Consider the following 20,379-nt stretch of genomic DNA (forward strand, 5'->3'; position numbering starts at 1 on the left):
GCTACGCACTTCAGCACTCGGCGGTCCCGTTCTGTGGCCTACCACTTCGCGGCTGAGCCGTTGTTGCTCCTAGATGTTTCCACTTCACAATAACAGCACTTACAGTTGACCGAAGCAGCTCTAGCAGGGCAGACATTTTACGAACTGACTTGTTGGAAAGGTGGCATCCTATGATGGTGTCGCATTGAAAGTCATTGAGCTCTACAGTAAGGCCATTCTACTGCCAATGTTTGTCTGTGGGGATTGCATGGCTGTGTGCTCGATTGTATACACCTGTCAGCAACGGGAGTGGTTAAAATAGCCGAATCCACTAATTTGAAGGTGTGTCCACATACTTTTGTATATACAGTGAATCTATTGAAATTAAGATTTTTATTAGAAATACAGAGCCATAAATTACCAGGTAATGACTCCAGATATGATACATCTCTGAAAACATGTGGATTCGTTCTAAGTATAAAGCCTTAGATACTGTATGTCAGCTTGTTGACACATGCACATATACTACAAATGTGTAAGTGGGTGCATGAACATATCTCACCCCAGATATCTCCCTGGACTCATACGGTAGGAGGGAGAATTCTGAGGTCCGGACGGGATGCATCTAGAAACGGTCACATTACGTAGAATATCCTGATTAAGGACATGCATATCAGGATCTACTCCTTATATATCTACTCCTGTATATCTACTCCTTGTATATCTACTCCTTGTATATCTACTCCTTGTATATCTACCCCTTGTATATCTACCCCTTGTATATCTACTCCTTATATATCTACTCCTTGTATATCTACTCCTTGTATATCTACTCCTTGTATATCTACTCCTTGTATATCTACTCCTTGTATATCTACCCCTTGTATATCTACTCCTTATATATCTACTCCTTATATATCTACTCCTTGTATATCTACTCCTTATATATCTACTCCTTGTATATCTACTCTTTGTATATCTACTCCTTGTATATCTACTCCTTGTATATCTACTTGTATATCTACTCCTTATATATCTACTCCTTATATATCTACTCCTTATATCTAATCAAATGTAACTCGTTTCGGGAAACTAGGAGATTGTTGCACCTCATTACTTCACAGGCGTTTAAACATAAACATTTATTTTTTATCGAAATTCGTTTTTTTGTCAGAAATGCCTTCTGGGTTGTGAACTTTCATGTGCCTTAATAACAAACTTGTATGCCATCTGTAAATACGAATAACATTGTTAAATTACGAGCCTAGATAGTTTAGCAATGGAAAAAATGAGGATCCTTCCCACTAGCCATGATAGGCTGAGATAATGGATGGGCTGGACATGCCGAGAGATATGTTCGGATTGGTCTGCATTGTGGCACACTACTGTCTATAATATGAACTGGTCAGTGTGTGTAGGTAATCCTGTCTATGACATGAACTGGTCAGTGTGTGTAGGTAATCCTGTCTATGACATGAGCTGGTCAGTGTGTGTAGGTAATCCTGTCTATGACATGAGCTGGTCAGTGTGTGTAGGTAATCCTGTCTATGACATGAACTGGTCAGTATGTGTAGGTAATCCTGTCTATGACATGAACTGGTCAGTGTGTGTAGGTAATCCTGTCTATAACATGACCTGGTCAGTATGTGTAGGTAATCCTGTCTATGACATGAACTGGTCAGTGTGTGTAGGTAATCCTGTCTATAACATGACCTGGTCAGTATGTGTAGGTAATCCTGTCTATGACATGAACTGGTCAGTATGTGTAGGTAATCCTGTCTATGACATGAACTGGTCAGTGTGTTTAGGTAATCCTGTCTATGACATGAGCTGGTCAGTGTGTGTAGGTAATCCTGTCTATGACATGAACTGGTCAGTGTGTGTAGGTAATCCTGTCTATAACATGAACTGGTCAGTGTGTGTAGGTAATCCTGTCTATGACATGAACTGGTCAGTGTGTGTAGGTAATCCTGTCTATAACATGAACTGGTCAGTGTGTGTAGGTAATCCTGTCTATAACATGAACTGGTCAGTATATGTAGGTAATCCTGTCTATGACATGAACTGGTCAGTATGTGTAGGTAATCCTGTCTATGACATGAACTGGTCAGTATGTGTAGGTAATCCTGTCTATGACATGAACTGGTCAGTGTGTGTAGGTAATCCTGTCTATGACATGAACTGGTCAGTATGTCCAGGTAATCCTGTCTATGACATGAACTGGTCAGTGTGTGTAGATAATCCTGTCTATGACATGAACTGGTCAGTATGTGTAGGTAATCCTGTCTATAACATGAGCTGGTCAGTATGTGTAGATAATCCTGTCTATGACATGAACTGGTCAGTATGTGTAGGTAATCCTGTCTATGACATGAACTGGTCAGTATGTGTAGGTAATCCTGTCTATGACATGAACTGGTCAGTATGTGTAGGTAATCCTGTCTATGACATGAACTGGTCAGTGTGTGTAGGTAATCCTGTCTATGACATGAACTGGTCAGTATGTGTAGGTAATCCTGTCTATGACATGAACTGGTCAGTGTGTGTAGGTAATCCTTTCTAAGGCAGATTTTTTGAAAGATATCACGAAGAACTGCAAAAGTGTTGCTAAGGCTCTCCACTTTCTGGAGTACCGAGGTTTGAAATCAGAGGAATGCTTGGTGGAAGCCTGGTGGAGTATGATAGCTAAGGCGTTTGATTGCAAATATGCGGAGGGAGTCGAAAAGAGAACACACAGAAGGCTGTTGTAGAAAACACCAGTCTCCGGATTACATCTTCAAACTAAGGGCATCCACGGCATAGAGGGAGAAGCGTTCATCCATGTATACAGGTAAGAGAGTCTAGCTACATTTTCAGATATTATATGTTTATACGTTTGATCAGAAAGTCATTTTCATTAGCTAGCTAACGTTACTTGTGTGATCAGTGTAGTAATATTATTCGTATCTCAGAGCCATTTGCATTGCTAGTTATAGCCTAATTTTAGCTAGCTAGCTCATATTGAACCCAGTTGGTTAGCTTTATTTACCTGTAGATTCATGCAGGGTAGTGATGTTACAAGTTGGGATTATGGGTCATTGTTTAGCTAGCTAGCGATCTAACGTTACATGCATAAACAATAGACTCCACTATGCAAGTAACCATTTCACTGTACCGTTTACACCTTATGTATCCTGTGCATGTGACGAATAAACTTTGATTTATTTGATATAGCGTGTATTTACCAGAGACGGTAGTGTGAAGAACAACATGCACCAAAACCTGCACCAAAATCAAATTAGCGTGCTAGACTCTCTTAGGCCAGCAAGGCAGTGTCCAAGTTCTAAAATTCTCCGGTAGAATGTCGTGCTTTTACTTCGTCACACTCACAACTGTCTATTGTCTGTTATTAGCTTATTGTGAGTTATGATATGGTCATGATTTGAACAGGCTAGCCAGCTAACAAGCTAGAAACAAACCAAAACATTGGTTAGAAAGTTGCTTTTTGTTTCCTGGTTTGCTGGATTGACAAATCCTAAATTCATTTTTAACAGATGGGTTACTTGGTGTTAAAATACACCAGTTATGCTATTTTGGACGACCAGGCTGCTGATGAAATGCAGCCTGTCATTTTTGTGTTTTTACTTTTTCATAACTACAACAACAAGTTTGATGCTGGACAACAATAGAATGTACATGATGTCACTGCGACAACTGTCGATACACGTAATATAAACCAGCCTTTATTTAGTCTTGATCTTTGGTTGTTTAGTACACTACTCCCTCTGTTTAGCACATGGCCTCACATGTGAATCCTTAAAGAGATGAGTGGGGCTAAGGCTTAAGAGGGTGTGAACAATGTTGAATGGGTATAGACAAAGAAAAGCTCTTCAGTTTATACATTTTCAAAGCAGAATGACTTTCCCATTGTTCCTCAACTGTAGTGTGTACTGTACAATTGTCTAGCTCTGAGTCTCTACTTTTGTCTAATGTAAAAAACACAATTTCAAATGTTGCTACATATGACTGAATCGAGCCGGTCGGCTATCCGGAAATACAAAGATGAAGATACCCCCTGATGTTGACAGCAACATCTCACAGAAGTCCTCTACCTGCGAATCTGAGACCATGATTGTCTTTCTGTTGTGGGTGTTGTAGCAAAGCAACCTTTATTTGCATGCAATTAACATATATTAATATGCATTACCATTTCTCCTGACAGTGGAAGAACTGCTCTGGCGAGCTGCAGTTAACAGAGGCTTCACTATGCCGAAAGAGCGGCAGAGACTCCCGAACTATCGTCAGACTTTTTGACGAGGCACACTGCGTTGTTTCAGACGGCATTCAATCCCTGCTCTTCCAAAGAGAAAGTGACATATATTTTTGGGGGAGCGGAGATACGGTGGCTTTGGAGCTAGGGCTTGGACTCAGAAACTTGATTTCTCCATCCTGAACTGTCATCTCGCTGTCTTCCTCTCTCTCTCTTTCTCTCTCTATTTCTCCCTGTCTCTCCTGCAGTGTCAGAACTGAGTCTCATTCACTCCCTTATCTTTCCCGTTGCTGGCGAGAGCGTGTGCGTCCTGTGTGTTTCTAGTGAGTGATGCTTCTTGTGAGTCTCTCCTGGTGACTGTCCAGTCCCGTGTGTCTCTCCACGGTCTCCCATCCCTGGTCAGTGTCCCTGTGTCCTGCTGCGTCTCTGCCTCACTACTCAGGTGTGTGTCGCTGCGGGGGATGCTCTCAGCCCGGACCCCTCCCTTCCCCCCTGTGGTGAGACTCTTCTGGAAGGACTCAGAGGTAAAGTAGTACACCACTGGGTCTAGGCAGCAGTTGAGGGTGGCCAGACACAGGGTGATGGGGTACAGCGTCCGGACAAACCTTCACATTCAGAACAACGCTAAATTAATGGCCTCAATGTGGCAAGTAATTTTGCAGCAAACACCATACTGTACATACAGACAAACTAAATCACATATCTACAAACAGCAACAACACATTTCAGAGGATAACATTTTTATAAAAATGGACATGTTGATTGATTGATTGATTTCTTAAAATGCAAGTGCTAAAGTGTTACAGTTGACCAGAGCCTGGGTCCGCACCATGGTGTAGAGGAAGAGGATGGAGTTATAGGGTTAGTTATACCTCTCAAGGTTACAGTTGACCAGAGCCTGGGTCTGCACCATGGCGTAGAGGAAGAGGATGGAGTTATAGGGTTAGTTATACCTCTCAAGGTTACAGTTGACCAGAGCCTGGGTCCGCACCATGGTGTAGAGGAAGAGGATGGAGTTATAGGGTTAGTTATACCTCTCAAGGTTACAGTTGACCAGGGCCTGGGTCCGCACCATGGTGTAGAGGAAGAGGATGGAGTTATAGGGTTAGTTATACCTCTCAAGGTTACAGTTGACCAGAGCCTGGGTCTGCACCATGGTGTAGAGGAAGAGGATGGAGTTATAGGGTTAGTTATACCTCTCAAGGTTACAGTTGACCAGAGCCTGGGTCTGCACCATGGTGTAGAGGAAGAGGATGGAGTTATAGGGTTAGTTATACCTCTCAAGGTTACAGTTGACCAGAGCCTGGTTCTGCACCATGGTGTAGAGGAAGAGGATGGAGTTATAGGGTTAGTTATACCTCTCAAGGTTACAGTTGACCAGAGCCTGGGTCCGCACCATGGTGTAGAGGAAGAGGATGGAGTTATAGGGTTAGTTATACCTCTCAAGGTTACAGTTGACCAGAGCCTGGGTCCGCACCATGGTGTAGAGGAAGAGGATGGAGTTATAGGGTTAGTTATACCTCTCAAGGTTACAGTTGACCAGAGCCTGGGTCCGCACCATGGTGTAGAGGAATAGGATGGAGTTATAGGGTTAGTTATACCTCTCAAGGTTACAGTTGACCAGAGCCTGGGTCTGCACCATGGTGTAGAGGAAGAGGATGGAGTTATAGGGTTAGTTATACCTCTCAAGGTTACAGTTGACCAGAGCCTGGGTCCGCACCATGGTGTAGAGGAAGAGGATGGAGTTGTAGGGTTAGTTATACCTCTCAAGGTTACAGTTGACCAGAGCCTGGGTCCGCACCATGGTGTAGAGGAAGAGGATGGAGTTATAGGGATAGTTATACCTCTCAAGGTTACAGTTGACCAGAGCCTGGGTCTGCACCATGGTATAGAGGAAGAGGATGGAGTTATAGGGTTAGTTATACCTCTCAAGGTTACAGTTGACCAGAGCCTGGGTCTGCACCATGGTGTAGAGGAAGAGGATGGAGTTATAGGGTTAGTTATACCTCTCAAGGTTACAGTTGACCAGAGCCTGGGTCTGCACCATGGTGTAGAGGAAGAGGATGGAGTTATAGGGTTAGTTATACCTCTCAAGGTTACAGTTGACCAGAGCCTGGGTCCGCACCATGGCGTAGAGGAAGAGGATGGAGTTGTATGGGACGAAGCAGACGATGAAGATGGCCAGGTGGACGAGGATCATACGGAGGACCCGGCGCTTGCTGTTGCAGCCGTGGCCGATGGTCCCTGGGCGACGGAGGGTTCTCAGCACCAGAGAGGAACACACCAGGTTGGTCATGAGGGGGAGGAGAAAACCTACGATCTGGAGAGGACAGGAATAGCTTAGCACATGAATTAATAATAAGATACAGACATATAGACACACTGATACACACTGATAGACACTGATATATATACACACTGTTAGACACTGATAGACACTGATAGATACTGATAGATACTGATAGACACACTGATAGATACTGATAGACACACTGATAGATACTGATAGATACTGATGGACACTGATAGACATTGATAGATACTGATAGACACACTGATAGACACTGATAGATACTGATGGACACTGATAGACACACTGATAGACACTGATAGATACTGATGGACACTGATAGACACTGATAGATACTGATAGATACTGATGGACACTGGTGGACACTGATGGACACTGATAGACACTGATAGACACACTGATAGACACTGATAGACACTGATGGACACTGATGGACACTGATGGACACTGATGGACACTGATAGATACTGATAGATACTGATGGACACTGATGGACACTGATGGACACTGATAGACACACTGATAGACACTGATAGACACACTGATAGACACTGATGGACACTGATGGACACTGATAGACACTGATAGACACTGATAGACACACTGATAGACACTGATGGACACTGATGGACACTGATGGACACTGATGGACACTGATGGACACTGATAGATACTGATAGATACTGATAGATACTGATAGATACTGATAGATACTGATAGATACTGATGGACACTGATGGACACTGATAGACACTGATAGACACTGATAGACACACTGATAGACACACTGATAGATACTGATGGACACTGATGGACACTGATAGTTACTGATAGATACTGATGGACACTGATGGACACTGATGGACACTGATGGACACTGATGGACACTGATGGACACTGATAGATACTGATAGATACTGATAGATACTGATGGACACTGATAGACACTGATAGACACTGATAGATACTGATGGACACTGATAGACACTGATAGATACTGATAGATACTGATGGACACTGATGGACACTGATGGACACTGATAGACACTGATAGACACACTGATAGACACTGATAGACACTGATGGACACTGATGGACACTGATGGACACTGATGGACACTGATAGATACTGATAGATACTGATGGACACTGATGGACACTGATGGACACTGATAGACACACTGATAGACACTGATAGACACACTGATAGACACTGATGGACACTGATGGACACTGATAGACACTGATAGACACTGATAGACACACTGACAGACACTGATAGACACTGATGGACACTGATGGACACTGATGGACACTGATGGACACTGATGGACACTGATAGATACTGATAGATACTGATAGATACTGATGGACACTGATGGACACTGATAGACACTGATAGACACTGATAGACACACTGATAGACACACTGATAGATACTGATGGACACTGATGGACACTGATGGACACTGATAGATACTGATAGATACTGATGGACACTGATGGACACTGATGGACACTGATGGACACTGATGGACACTGATAGATACTGATAGATACTGATAGATACTGATGGACACTGATAGACACTGATAGACACTGATAGACACTGATAGACACTGATGGACACTGATGGACACTGATAGACACTGATGGACACTGATGGACACTGATAGACACTGATAGATACTGATGGACACTGATAGACACTGATAGATACTGATAGACACTGATAGACACTGATTGATACTGATGGACACTGATAGACACTGATAGATACTGATATACACTGATAGACACTGATAGATACTGATGGACACTGATAGACACTGATAGATACTGATGGACACTGATAGACACTGATAGATACTGATGGACACTGATAGACACTGATACACACTGATAGACACTGATAGACACACTGATAGACACTGATGGACACTGATGGACACTGATAGACACTGATAGACACACTGATAGACACTGATAGACACTGATGGACACTGATGGACACTGATGGACACTGATGGACACTGATGGACACTGATGGACACTGATAGATTCTGATAGATACTGATAGATACTGATAGATACTGATGGACACTGATGGACACTGATAGACACTGATAGACACACTGATAGACACACTGATAGATACTGATGGACACTGATGGACACTGATGGACACTGATAGATACTGATAGATGGACACTGATGGACACTGATGGACACTGATGGACACTGATGGACACTGGTGGACACTGATAGATACTGATAGATACTGATGGACACTGATAGACACTGATAGACACTGATGGACACTGATGGACACTGATGGACACTGATGGACACTGATGGACACTGATAGACACTGATAGATACTGATGGACACTGATAGACACTGATAGATACTGATAGACACTGATAGACACTGATTGATACTGATGGACACTGATAGACACTGATAGATACTGATATACACTGATAGACACTGATAGATACTGATGGACACTGATAGACACTGATAGATACTGATGGACACTGATAGACACTGATAGATACTGATGGACACTGATAGACACTGATAGATACTGATAGACACTGATAGACACTGATTGATACTGATGGACACTGATAGACACTGATAGATACTGATAGACACTGATAGACACTGATAGATACTGATGGACACTGATAGACACTGATAGATACTGATGGACACTGATAGACACTGATAGACACTGATAGACACTGATAGATACTGATAGATACTGATAGACACTGATGGACACTGATAGACACTGATAGATACTGATGGACACTGATGGACACTGATATACACTGATAGATACTGATGGACACTGATAGATACTGATAGATACTGATGGACACTGATAGACACTGATAGATACTGATGGACACTGATAGACACTGATAGACACTGATAGACACACTGATAGATACTGATAGATACTGATGGACACTGATAGACACTGATAGACACTGATAGACACTGATAGATACTGATAGATACTGATGGACACTGATAGACTTTGATAGACACTGATAGATACTGATAGACACTGATAGATACTGATAGACACTGATAGACACTGATAGATACTGATGGACACTGATGGACACACTGATAGACACTGATGGACACTGATAGACACTGATGGACACTGATAGACACTGATAGATACTGATAGACACACTGATAGATACTGATGGACACTGATAGACATTGATAGACACTGATAGATACTGATAGACACACTGATAGATACTGATGGACACTGATAGACATTGATAGACACTGATAGATACTGATAGACACACTGATAGATACTGATGGACACTGATAGACACTGATAGACACTGATAGATACTGATGGACACTGATAGACATTGATAGACACTGATAGATACTGATAGACACACTGATAGATACTGATAGAAACTGATAGATACTGATAGATACTGATGGACACTGATAGACATTGATAGATACTGATAGATACTGATAGACACTGATAGATACTGATAGATACTGATGGACACACTGATAGACACTGATGGACACTGATAGACACTGATATATACTGATAGACACTGATAGACACACTGATAGATACTGATAGACACTGATAGACACACTGATAGATACTGATGGACACTGATGGACACTGATAGATACTGATGGACACTGATGGACACTGATAGATACTGATGGACACTGATAGACACTGATAGACACTGATAGATACTGATGGACACTGATAGACACTGATAGATACTGATAGACACTGATAGACACACTGATAGATACTGATGGACACTGATGGACACTGAAAGATACTGATGGACACTGATAGACACTGATAGATACTGATGGACACTGATAGACACTGATAGATACTGATAGACACTGATAGACACACTGATAGATACTGATGGACACTGATAGACATTGATAGACACTGATAGATACTGATAGACACACTGATGGACACTGATAGACATTGATAGACACTGATAGATACTGATAGACACTGATAGACACACTGATAGATACTGATGGACACTGATAGATACTGATAGATACTGATGGACACTGATAGACACTGATAGATACTGATGGACACTGATAGACACTGATAGATACTGATAGACACTGATAGACACACTGATAGATACTGATAGACACTGATAGACACACTGATAGATACTGATGGACACTGATGGACACTGATAGATACTGATGGACACTGATAGACACTGATAGATACTGATAGACACTGATGGACACTGATGGACACTGATAGACACTGATAGACACTGATAGATACTGATAGATACTGATGGACACTGATGGACACTGATAGACACTGATTGATACTGATGGACACTGATAGACACTGATAGACACTGATTGATACTGATGGACACTGATAGACACTGATAGACACTGATAGATACTGATAGACACTGATAGACACTGATAGACACTGATAGACACTGATAGACACTGATAGATACTGATAGACACTGATTGATACTGATAGACACTGATAGACACTGATAGACACTGATGGACACTGATAGACACTGATAGACACTGATTGATACTGATGGACACTGATAGACACTGATAGATACTGATAGACACTGATAGACACTGATAGATACTGATGGACACTGATAGACACTGATAGATACTGATAGACACACTGATAGATACTGATAGATACTGATGGACACTGATAGACACTGATAGACACTGATAGATACTGATAGATACTGATGGACACTGATAGACATTGATAGACACTGATAGACACTGATAGATACTGATAGACACTGATAGATACTGATAGATACTGATAGATACTGATGGACACTGATGGACACTGATAGACACTGATAGACACTGATAGATACTGATAGATACTGATGGACACTGATAGACACTGATTGATACTGATGGACACTGATAGACACTGATAGACACTGATGGACACTGATGGACACTGATAGACACTGATAGACACTGATAGACACTGATAGATACTGATAGACACTGATAGACACTGATAGACACTGATAGACACTGATAGATACTGATGGACACTGATAGACACTGATTGATACTGATAGACACTGATGGACACTGATAGACACTGATAGACACTGATTGATACTGATGGACACTGATAGACACTGATAGATACTGATAGACACTGATAGACACTGATAGATACTGATGGACACTGATAGACACTGATAGATACTGATAGACACACTGATAGATACTGATAGATACTGATGGACACTGATAGACACTGATAGATACTGATAGATACTGATGGACACTGATGGACACTGATAGACATTGATAGACTCTGATAGACACTGATAGATACTGATAGACACTGATAGATACTGATGGACACTGATAGACATTGATAGACACTGATAGACACTGATGGACACTGATGGACACTGATAGACACTGATAGACACTGATAGACACTGATAGACACTGATAGACACTGATAGATACTGATGGACACTGATAGACATTGATAGACACTGATATACACTGATAGACACTGATAGACATTGATAGACACTGATAGATACTGATAGATACTGATAGACACACTGATAGATACTGATGGACACTGATAGACACTGATAGACACACTGATAGATACTGATAGACACTGATAGACACTGATAGACACACTGATAGATACTGATAGACACTGATAGACACACTGATAGATACTGATAGACACTGATAGATACTGATAGATACTGATAAATACTGATGGACACTGATAGATACTGATAGATGCTGATGGACACTGATAGATACTGATAGATACTGATGGACACTGATAGACATTGATAGACACTGATAGATACTGATAGACACTGATAGATACTGATGGACACTGATAGACATTGATAGACATTGATAGACACTGATAGACACTGATAGATACTGATGGACACTGATAGACACTGATAGACACTGATAGACACTGATAGATACTGATGGACACTGATAGACATTGATAGACACTGATAGACACTGATAGATACTGATGGACACTGATAGACATTGATAGACACTGATAGATACTGATAGATACTGATAGACACACTGATAGATACTGATGGACACTGATAGACACTGATAGACACACTGATAGATACTGATAAACACTGATAGACACTGATAGACACACTGATAGATACTGATAGACACTGATAGACACACTGATAGATACTGATGGATACTGATAGACACTGATAGATACTGATAGATACTGATAGATACTGATGGACACTGATAGACACTGATAGACACTGATAGATACTGATAGACACACTGATAGATACTGATAGATACTGATGGACACTGATAGACATTGATAGACACTGATAGACACTGATAGACACTGATAGATACTGATAGACACACTGATAGATACTGATAGATACTGATGGACACTGATAGACACTGATAGATACTGATGGACACTGATAGACACTGATAGATACTGATAGATACTGATGGACACTGATAGACATTGATAGACACTGATAGATACTGATAGATACTGATAGACACACTGATAGATACTGATGGACACCGATAGACACTGATAGATACTGATGGACACTGATGGACACTGATAGATACTGATAGATACTGATAGATACTGATGGACACCGATAGACACTGATAGATACTGATGGACACTGATAGACACTGATAGATACTGATAGATACTGATAGACACACTGATAGACATTGATAGACACTGATAGACACTGATAGATACTGATAGATACTGATAGATACTGATAGACACTGATAGATACTGATAGACACACTGATAGACACACTGATAGACACACTGATAGACATTGATAGACACTGATAGACACTGATAGATACTGATAGATACTGATTGATACTGATAGATACTGATAGATACTGATAGACACTGATAGACACTGATAGATACTGATAGACACTGATAAATACTGATAGATACTGATAGATACTGATGGACACTGATAGATACTGATAGACACTGATAGACACTGATAGATACTGATAGACACTGATAGATACTGATAGTAACTGATAGACACACTGATAGACACACTGATAGATACTGATAGACACACTGATAGATACTGATAGACACTGATAGATACTGATAGATACTGATGGACACTGATAGATACTGATAGACACTGATAGATACTGATAGATACTGATAGACACACTGATAGATACTGATATACTTTGAGAGGTAAGGCCAGGATTCAATCCCATTGTGTTTAAAGACAAGGTGGCTTTTATAGCAATATTACCAGCGTTCCCAGAGATCGTTCAATATTACCACGTTCCCAGAGATCTTTCAATATTACCACGTTCCCAGAGATCTTTCAATATTACCACGTTCCCAGAGATCTTTCAATATTACCACGTTCCCAGAGATCTTTCAATATTACCACGTTCCCAGAGATCTTTCAATATTACCACGTTCCCAGAGATCTTTCAATATTACCACGTTCCCAGAGATCTTTCAATATTACCACGTTCCCAGAGATCTTTCAATATTACCACGTTCCCAGAGATCTTTCAATATTACCACGTTCCCAGAGATCTTTCAATATTACCACGTTCCCAGAGATCTTTCAATATTACCACGTTCCCTGAGATCTTTCAATATTACCACGTTCCCAGAGATCTTTCAATATTACCACGTTCCCAGAGATCTTTCAATATTACCACGTTCCCAGAGATCTTTCAATATTACCACGTTCCCAGAGATCTTTCAATATTACCACGTTCCCAGAGATCTTTCAATATTACCACGTTCCCAGAGATCTTTCAATATTACCACGTTCCCTGAGATCTTTCAATATTACCACGTTCCCAGAGATCTTTCAATATTACCACGTTCCCAGAGATCGTTCAATGTTACCACGTTCCCAGAGATCTTTCAATATTACCAGCGTTCCCAGAGATCTTTCAATATTACCATGTTCCCAGAGATCTTTCAATATTACCATGTTCCCAGAGATCTTTCAATATTACCACGTTCCCAGAGATCTTTCAATATTACCAGCGTTCCCAGAGATCGTTCAATGTTACCACGTTCCCAGAGATCTTTCAATATTACCACGTTCCCAGAGATCTTTCAATATTACCACGTTCCCAGAGATCTTTCAATATTACCACGTTCCCAGAGATCTTTCAATATTACCACGTTCCCAGAGATCTTTCAATATTACCACGTTCCCAGAGATCTTTCAATATTACCACGTTCCCTGAGATCTTTCAATATTACCACGTTCCCAGAGATCTTTCAATATTACCACGTTCCCAGAGATCGTTCAATGTTACCACGTTCCCAGAGATCTTTCAATATTACCAGCGTTCCCAGAGATCTTTCAATATTACCATGTTCCCAGAGATCTTTCAATATTACCATGTTCCCAGAGATCTTTCAATATTACCACGTTCCCAGAGATCTTTCAATATTACCAGCGTTCCCAGAGATATTTCAATATTACCACGTTCCCAGAGATCTATAAATATTACCACGTTCCCAGAGATCGTGGAATGTTACCACGTTCCCAGAGATCTTTCAATAGTACCACGTTCCCAGAGATATTTCAATATTACCATATTCCCAGAGATCTTTCAATATTACCACGTTCCCAGAGATCTTTCAATATTACCACGTTCCCAGAGATCTTTCAATATTACCATGTTCCCAGAGATCTTTCAATATTACCACGTTCCCAGAGATCTTTCAATATTACCACGTTCCCAGAGATCTTTCAATATTACCTCGTTCCCAGAGATCTTTCAATATTACCATATTCCCAGAGATCTTTCAATGTTACCACGTTCCCAGATATCTTTCAATATTACCACGTTCCCAGAGATCTTTCAATATTACCTCGTTCCCAGAGATCTTTCAATATTACCACGTTCCCAGAGATCTTTCAATATTACCACGTTCCCAGAGATCTTTCAATATTACCTCGTTCCCAGAGATCTTTCAATATTACCACGTTCCCAGAGATCTTTCAATATTACCACGTTCCCAGAGATATTTCAATATTACCACGTTCCCAGAGATCTTTCAATATTACCACGTTCCCAGAGATCTTTCAATGTTACCACGTTCCCAGAGATCTTTCAATATTACCATGTTCCCAGAGATCTTTCAATATTACCACGTTCCCAGAGATCTTTCAATATTACCAGCGTTCCCAGAGATATTTCAATATTACCACGTTCCCAGAGATCTATCAATATTACCACGTTCCCAGAGATCGTGGAATGTTACCACGTTCCCAGAGATCTTTCAATAGTACCACGTTCCCAGAGATATTTCAATATTACCATATTCCCAGAGATCTTTCAATATTACCACGTTCCCAGAGATCTTTCAATATTACCACGTTCCCAGAGATCTTTCAATATTACCATGTTCCCAGAGATCTTTCAATATTACCACGTTCCCAGAGATCTTTCAATATTACCACGTTCCCAGAGATCTTTCAATATTACCTCGTTCCCAGAGATCTTTCAATGTTACCACGTTCCCAGAGATCTTTCAATATTACCACGTTCCCAGAGATCTTTCAATATTACCACGTTCCCAGAGATCTTTCAATATTACCACGTTCCCAGAGATCTTTCAATGTTACCACGTTCCCAGAGATCTTTCAATATTACCATATTCCCAGAGATCTTTCAATGTTACCACGTTCCCAGATATCTTTCAATATTACCACGTTCCCAGAGATCTTTCAATATTACCACGTTCCCAGAGATCTTTCAATATTACCACGTTCCCAGAGATCTTTCAATATTACCACGTTCCCAGAGATCTTTCAATATTACCACGTTCCCAGAGATCTTTCAATAGTACCACGTTCCCAGAGATATTTCAATATTACCATATTCCCAGAGATCTTTCAATATTACCACGTTCCCAGAGATCTTTCAATATTACCACGTTCCCAGAGATCTTTCAATATTACCATGTTCCCAGAGATCTTTCAATATTACCACGTTCCCAGAGATCTTTCAATATTACCACGTTCCCAGAGATCTTTCAATATTACCTCGTTCCCAGAGATCTTTCAATATTACCATATTCCCAGAGATCTTTCAATGTTACCACGTTCCCAGATATCTTTCAATATTACCACGTTCCCAGAGATCTTTCAATATTACCTCGTTCCCAGAGATCTTTCAATATTACCACGTTCCCAGAGATCTTTCAATATTACCACGTTCCCAGAGATCTTTCAATATTACCTCGTTCCCAGAGATCTTTCAATATTACCACGTTCCCAGAGATCTTTCAATATTACCACGTTCCCAGAGATCTTTCAATATTACCACGTTCCCAGAGATCTTTCAATATTACCACGTTCCCAGAGATCTTTCAATGTTACCACGTTCCCAGAGATCTTTCAATATTACCATGTTCCCAGAGATCTTTCAATATTACCACGTTCCCAGAGATCTTTCAATATTACCAGCGTTCCCAGAGATATTTCAATATTACCACGTTCCCAGAGATCTATCAATATTACCACGTTCCCAGAGATCGTGGAATGTTACCACGTTCCCAGAGATCTTTCAATAGTACCACGTTCCCAGAGATATTTCAATATTACCATATTCCCAGAGATCTTTCAATATTACCACGTTCCCAGAGATCTTTCAATATTACCACGTTCCCAGAGATCTTTCAATATTACCATGTTCCCAGAGATCTTTCAATATTACCACGTTCCCAGAGATCTTTCAATATTACCACGTTCCCAGAGATCTTTCAATATTACCTCGTTCCCAGAGATCTTTCAATGTTACCACGTTCCCAGAGATCTTTCAATATTACCACGTTCCCAGAGATCTTTCAATATTACCACGTTCCCAGAGATCTTTCAATATTACCACGTTCCCAGAGATCTTTCAATATTACCATGTTCCCAGAGATCTTTCAATATTACCATATTCCCAGAGATCTTTCAATGTTACCACGTTCCCAGAGATCTTTCAATATTACCATATTCCCAGAGATCTTTCAATGTTACCACGTTCCCAGAGATCTTTCAATATTACCACGTTCCCAGAGATCTTTCAATATTACCACGTTCCCAGAGATCTTTCAATATTACCACGTTCCCAGAGATCTTTCAATATTACCACGTTCCCAGAGATCTTTCAATATTACCACGTTCCCAGAGATCTTTCAATATTACCACGTTCCCAGAGATCTTTCAATATTACCACGTTCCCAGAGATCTTTCAATATTACCACGTTCCCAGAGATCTTTCAATATTACCACGTTCCCAGAGATCTTTCAATATTACCACGTTCCCAGAGATCTTTCAATATTACCACGTTCCCAGAGATCTTTCAATATTACCACGTTCCCAGAGATCTTTCAATATTACCACGTTCCCAGAGATCTTTCAATATTACCACGTTCCCAGAGATCTTTCAATATTACCACGTTCCCAGAGATCTTTCAATATTACCACGTTCCCAGAGATCTTTCAATATTACCACGTTCCCAGAGATCTTTCAATATTACCATGTTCCCAGAGATCTTTATATATTACCAGCGTTCCCAGAGATCTTTTTTAAGGTCAGATGTCGGCTGAATTGGAGATGTTAAGCACGCTATACGCTGTTTCTGATTTAATCCCGGCCTACATCTTCCAGGTGATCGAGGAGAAGCCTTCTCTCTCTTCCTCCCTTCCTGCCTCCCTCTCTCTCTCTCTTCTCACCTCTATAAATATAGTGATCTTAGACAGGTATGTCTTCCAGGTGCTCTTGGAGAATCCCTCGAAGCAGGCCGTGGCGCGGTTCGCCTGGTTGATCGTGGAAAAGAAGGTGACCGATATCCCTCCACCCACGATGGTGAGCCAGACCGCAGCACACACCAGGCCTGCGTTCCTCCGCGTGCGGACTGAACGCGAGCGAAAGGGGTAGACGATGGCCAGAAAGCGGTCCACGCTGATGCAGGTGAGGAACAACATGGAACCGTAGATGTTGGTGATGAACGCTGTTCCTGATACCTGGGGGAAGGAGAGAGATTGAATGGTTAATTGATTAATGAATTCATTGCCTGACACCTGGGGGGTGGAATAGATGTATTAGACAGAAACACATATACAGTCAAACACCTGTGCAATGACAGAACAGTTCACACAGTGAAAAGGACTAGAAAGTAGTAACTACCTTGCAGAGTTCGTCTCCAAAGGGCCAGTGTCGGTTGACGTTGTAGTAGACCTTGAAAGGCAGCGTGAACACAAACACAAGGTCTGACAACGCCAGGTTAGTCATGAACAGCGTTGTCTCGTTGCGTAGCTTCATCCGGAAGCAGAACACAAAGAGAGCAGCACAGTTGGTGCAGAGCCCCAGGACAAACACCACACTGTAGACCACGCTGTACAGGTCATACTTAAAGCTGTCATCTATCCCACAGTCCTCCATGCCTGTCTCATTCAGCACCAGACCAGCCATGCTGAGGCCGGGGTGAAGGTAGAAGGGTAACGGTTGGGGAGGGGGGGGGGGGGGTAGTGGGCGTTCTCTGGGGAGGTCAGTGGGGGGTCCACCAGGCAAGCCCCCTCCAGGGCATCCCGATCTCAGATGCACACACACACACACACTCCCAGAGATGCTGACACTATGTGTGTGTGTTTGGGCTGGTTGCTTCGCCTGCAGACAGAAATAAGCAAGTCAGTTAGACTGTTAGCATGATAGCCTAGCATCTCCCTTCTAAGTCAGTTAGACTGTTAGCATGATAGCCTAGCATCTCCCTTCTAAGTCAGTTAGACTGTTAGCATGATAGCCTAGCATCTCCCTTCTAATTCGGTTAGTATGTTAGAATGAAAGCATTTCCCCTAGGGCAGACTCACAAACTCTGGGGATAATTGGCTGAAATTATTCAGTTAAATAAAGGTTAAATACACAGCCCATCTGTAAATAGCCCATCTGTAAACAGCCCATCTGTAAACAGCCCATCTGTACACAGCCCATCTGTACACAGCCCATCTGTAAACAGCCCATCTGTACACAGCCCATCTGTAAACAGCCCATCTGTACACAGCCCATCTGTAAACAGCCCATCTGTAAATAGCCCATCTGTAAACAGCCCATCTGTACACAGCCCATCTGTAAACAGCCCATCTGTACACAGCCCATCTGTAAACAGCCCATCTGTAAATAGCCCATCTGTAAACAGCCCATCTGTACACAGCCCATCTGTAAACAGCCCATCTGTAAACAGCCCATCTGTAAACAGCCCATCTGTACACAGCCCATCTGTAAACAGCCCATCTGTACACAGCCCATCTGTACACAGCCCATCTGTAAACAGCCCATCTGTAAACAGCCCATCTGTACACAGCCCATCTGTAAACAGCCCATCTGTACACAGCCCATCTGTAAACAGCCCATCTGTAAATAGCCCATCTGTAAACAGCCCATCTGTACACAGCCCATCTGTAAACAGCCCATCTGTACACAGCCCATCTGTAAACAGCCCATCTGTAAATAGCCCATCTGTAAACAGCCCATCTGTACACAGCCCATCTGTAAACAGCCCATCTGTAAACAGCCCATCTGTAAACAGCCCATCTGTACACAGCCTATCTGTAAACAGCCCATCTGTACACAGCCCATCTGTAAACAGCCCATCTGTACACAGCCCATCTGTAAACAGCCCATCTGTAAATAGCCCATCTGTAAACAGCCCATCTGTA

At 41.6% G+C, this 20,379-nt stretch overlaps 1 protein-coding gene across 1 annotated transcript in view; it reads right to left on the bottom strand.

The window, feature by feature from the left end:
* Positions 1-4,454: 4,454 nt before the first annotated feature.
* The window catches only part of LOC139581800 (lysophosphatidic acid receptor 4-like), a 17,942-nt gene continuing 2,017 nt past the window's right edge, over positions 4,455-20,379 (bottom strand). Inside the window, exons 2-5 of the mRNA XM_071411979.1 lie at positions 18,854-19,333; positions 18,400-18,690; positions 6,316-6,548; positions 4,455-4,833 (exon numbers count right to left, since the gene is read on the bottom strand). Coding sequence (XP_071268080.1) covers positions 4,479-4,833; positions 6,316-6,548; positions 18,400-18,690; positions 18,854-19,138 — 1,164 coding nt within the window. The 5' untranslated portion in view covers positions 19,139-19,333 and the 3' untranslated portion in view covers positions 4,455-4,478. The remainder of the gene's footprint in view (positions 4,834-6,315; positions 6,549-18,399; positions 18,691-18,853; positions 19,334-20,379) is intronic.

This window comes from Salvelinus alpinus, chromosome 7, assembly GCF_045679555.1.
Source record: "Salvelinus alpinus chromosome 7, SLU_Salpinus.1, whole genome shotgun sequence".
NCBI lineage: Eukaryota > Metazoa > Chordata > Actinopteri > Salmoniformes > Salmonidae > Salvelinus > Salvelinus alpinus.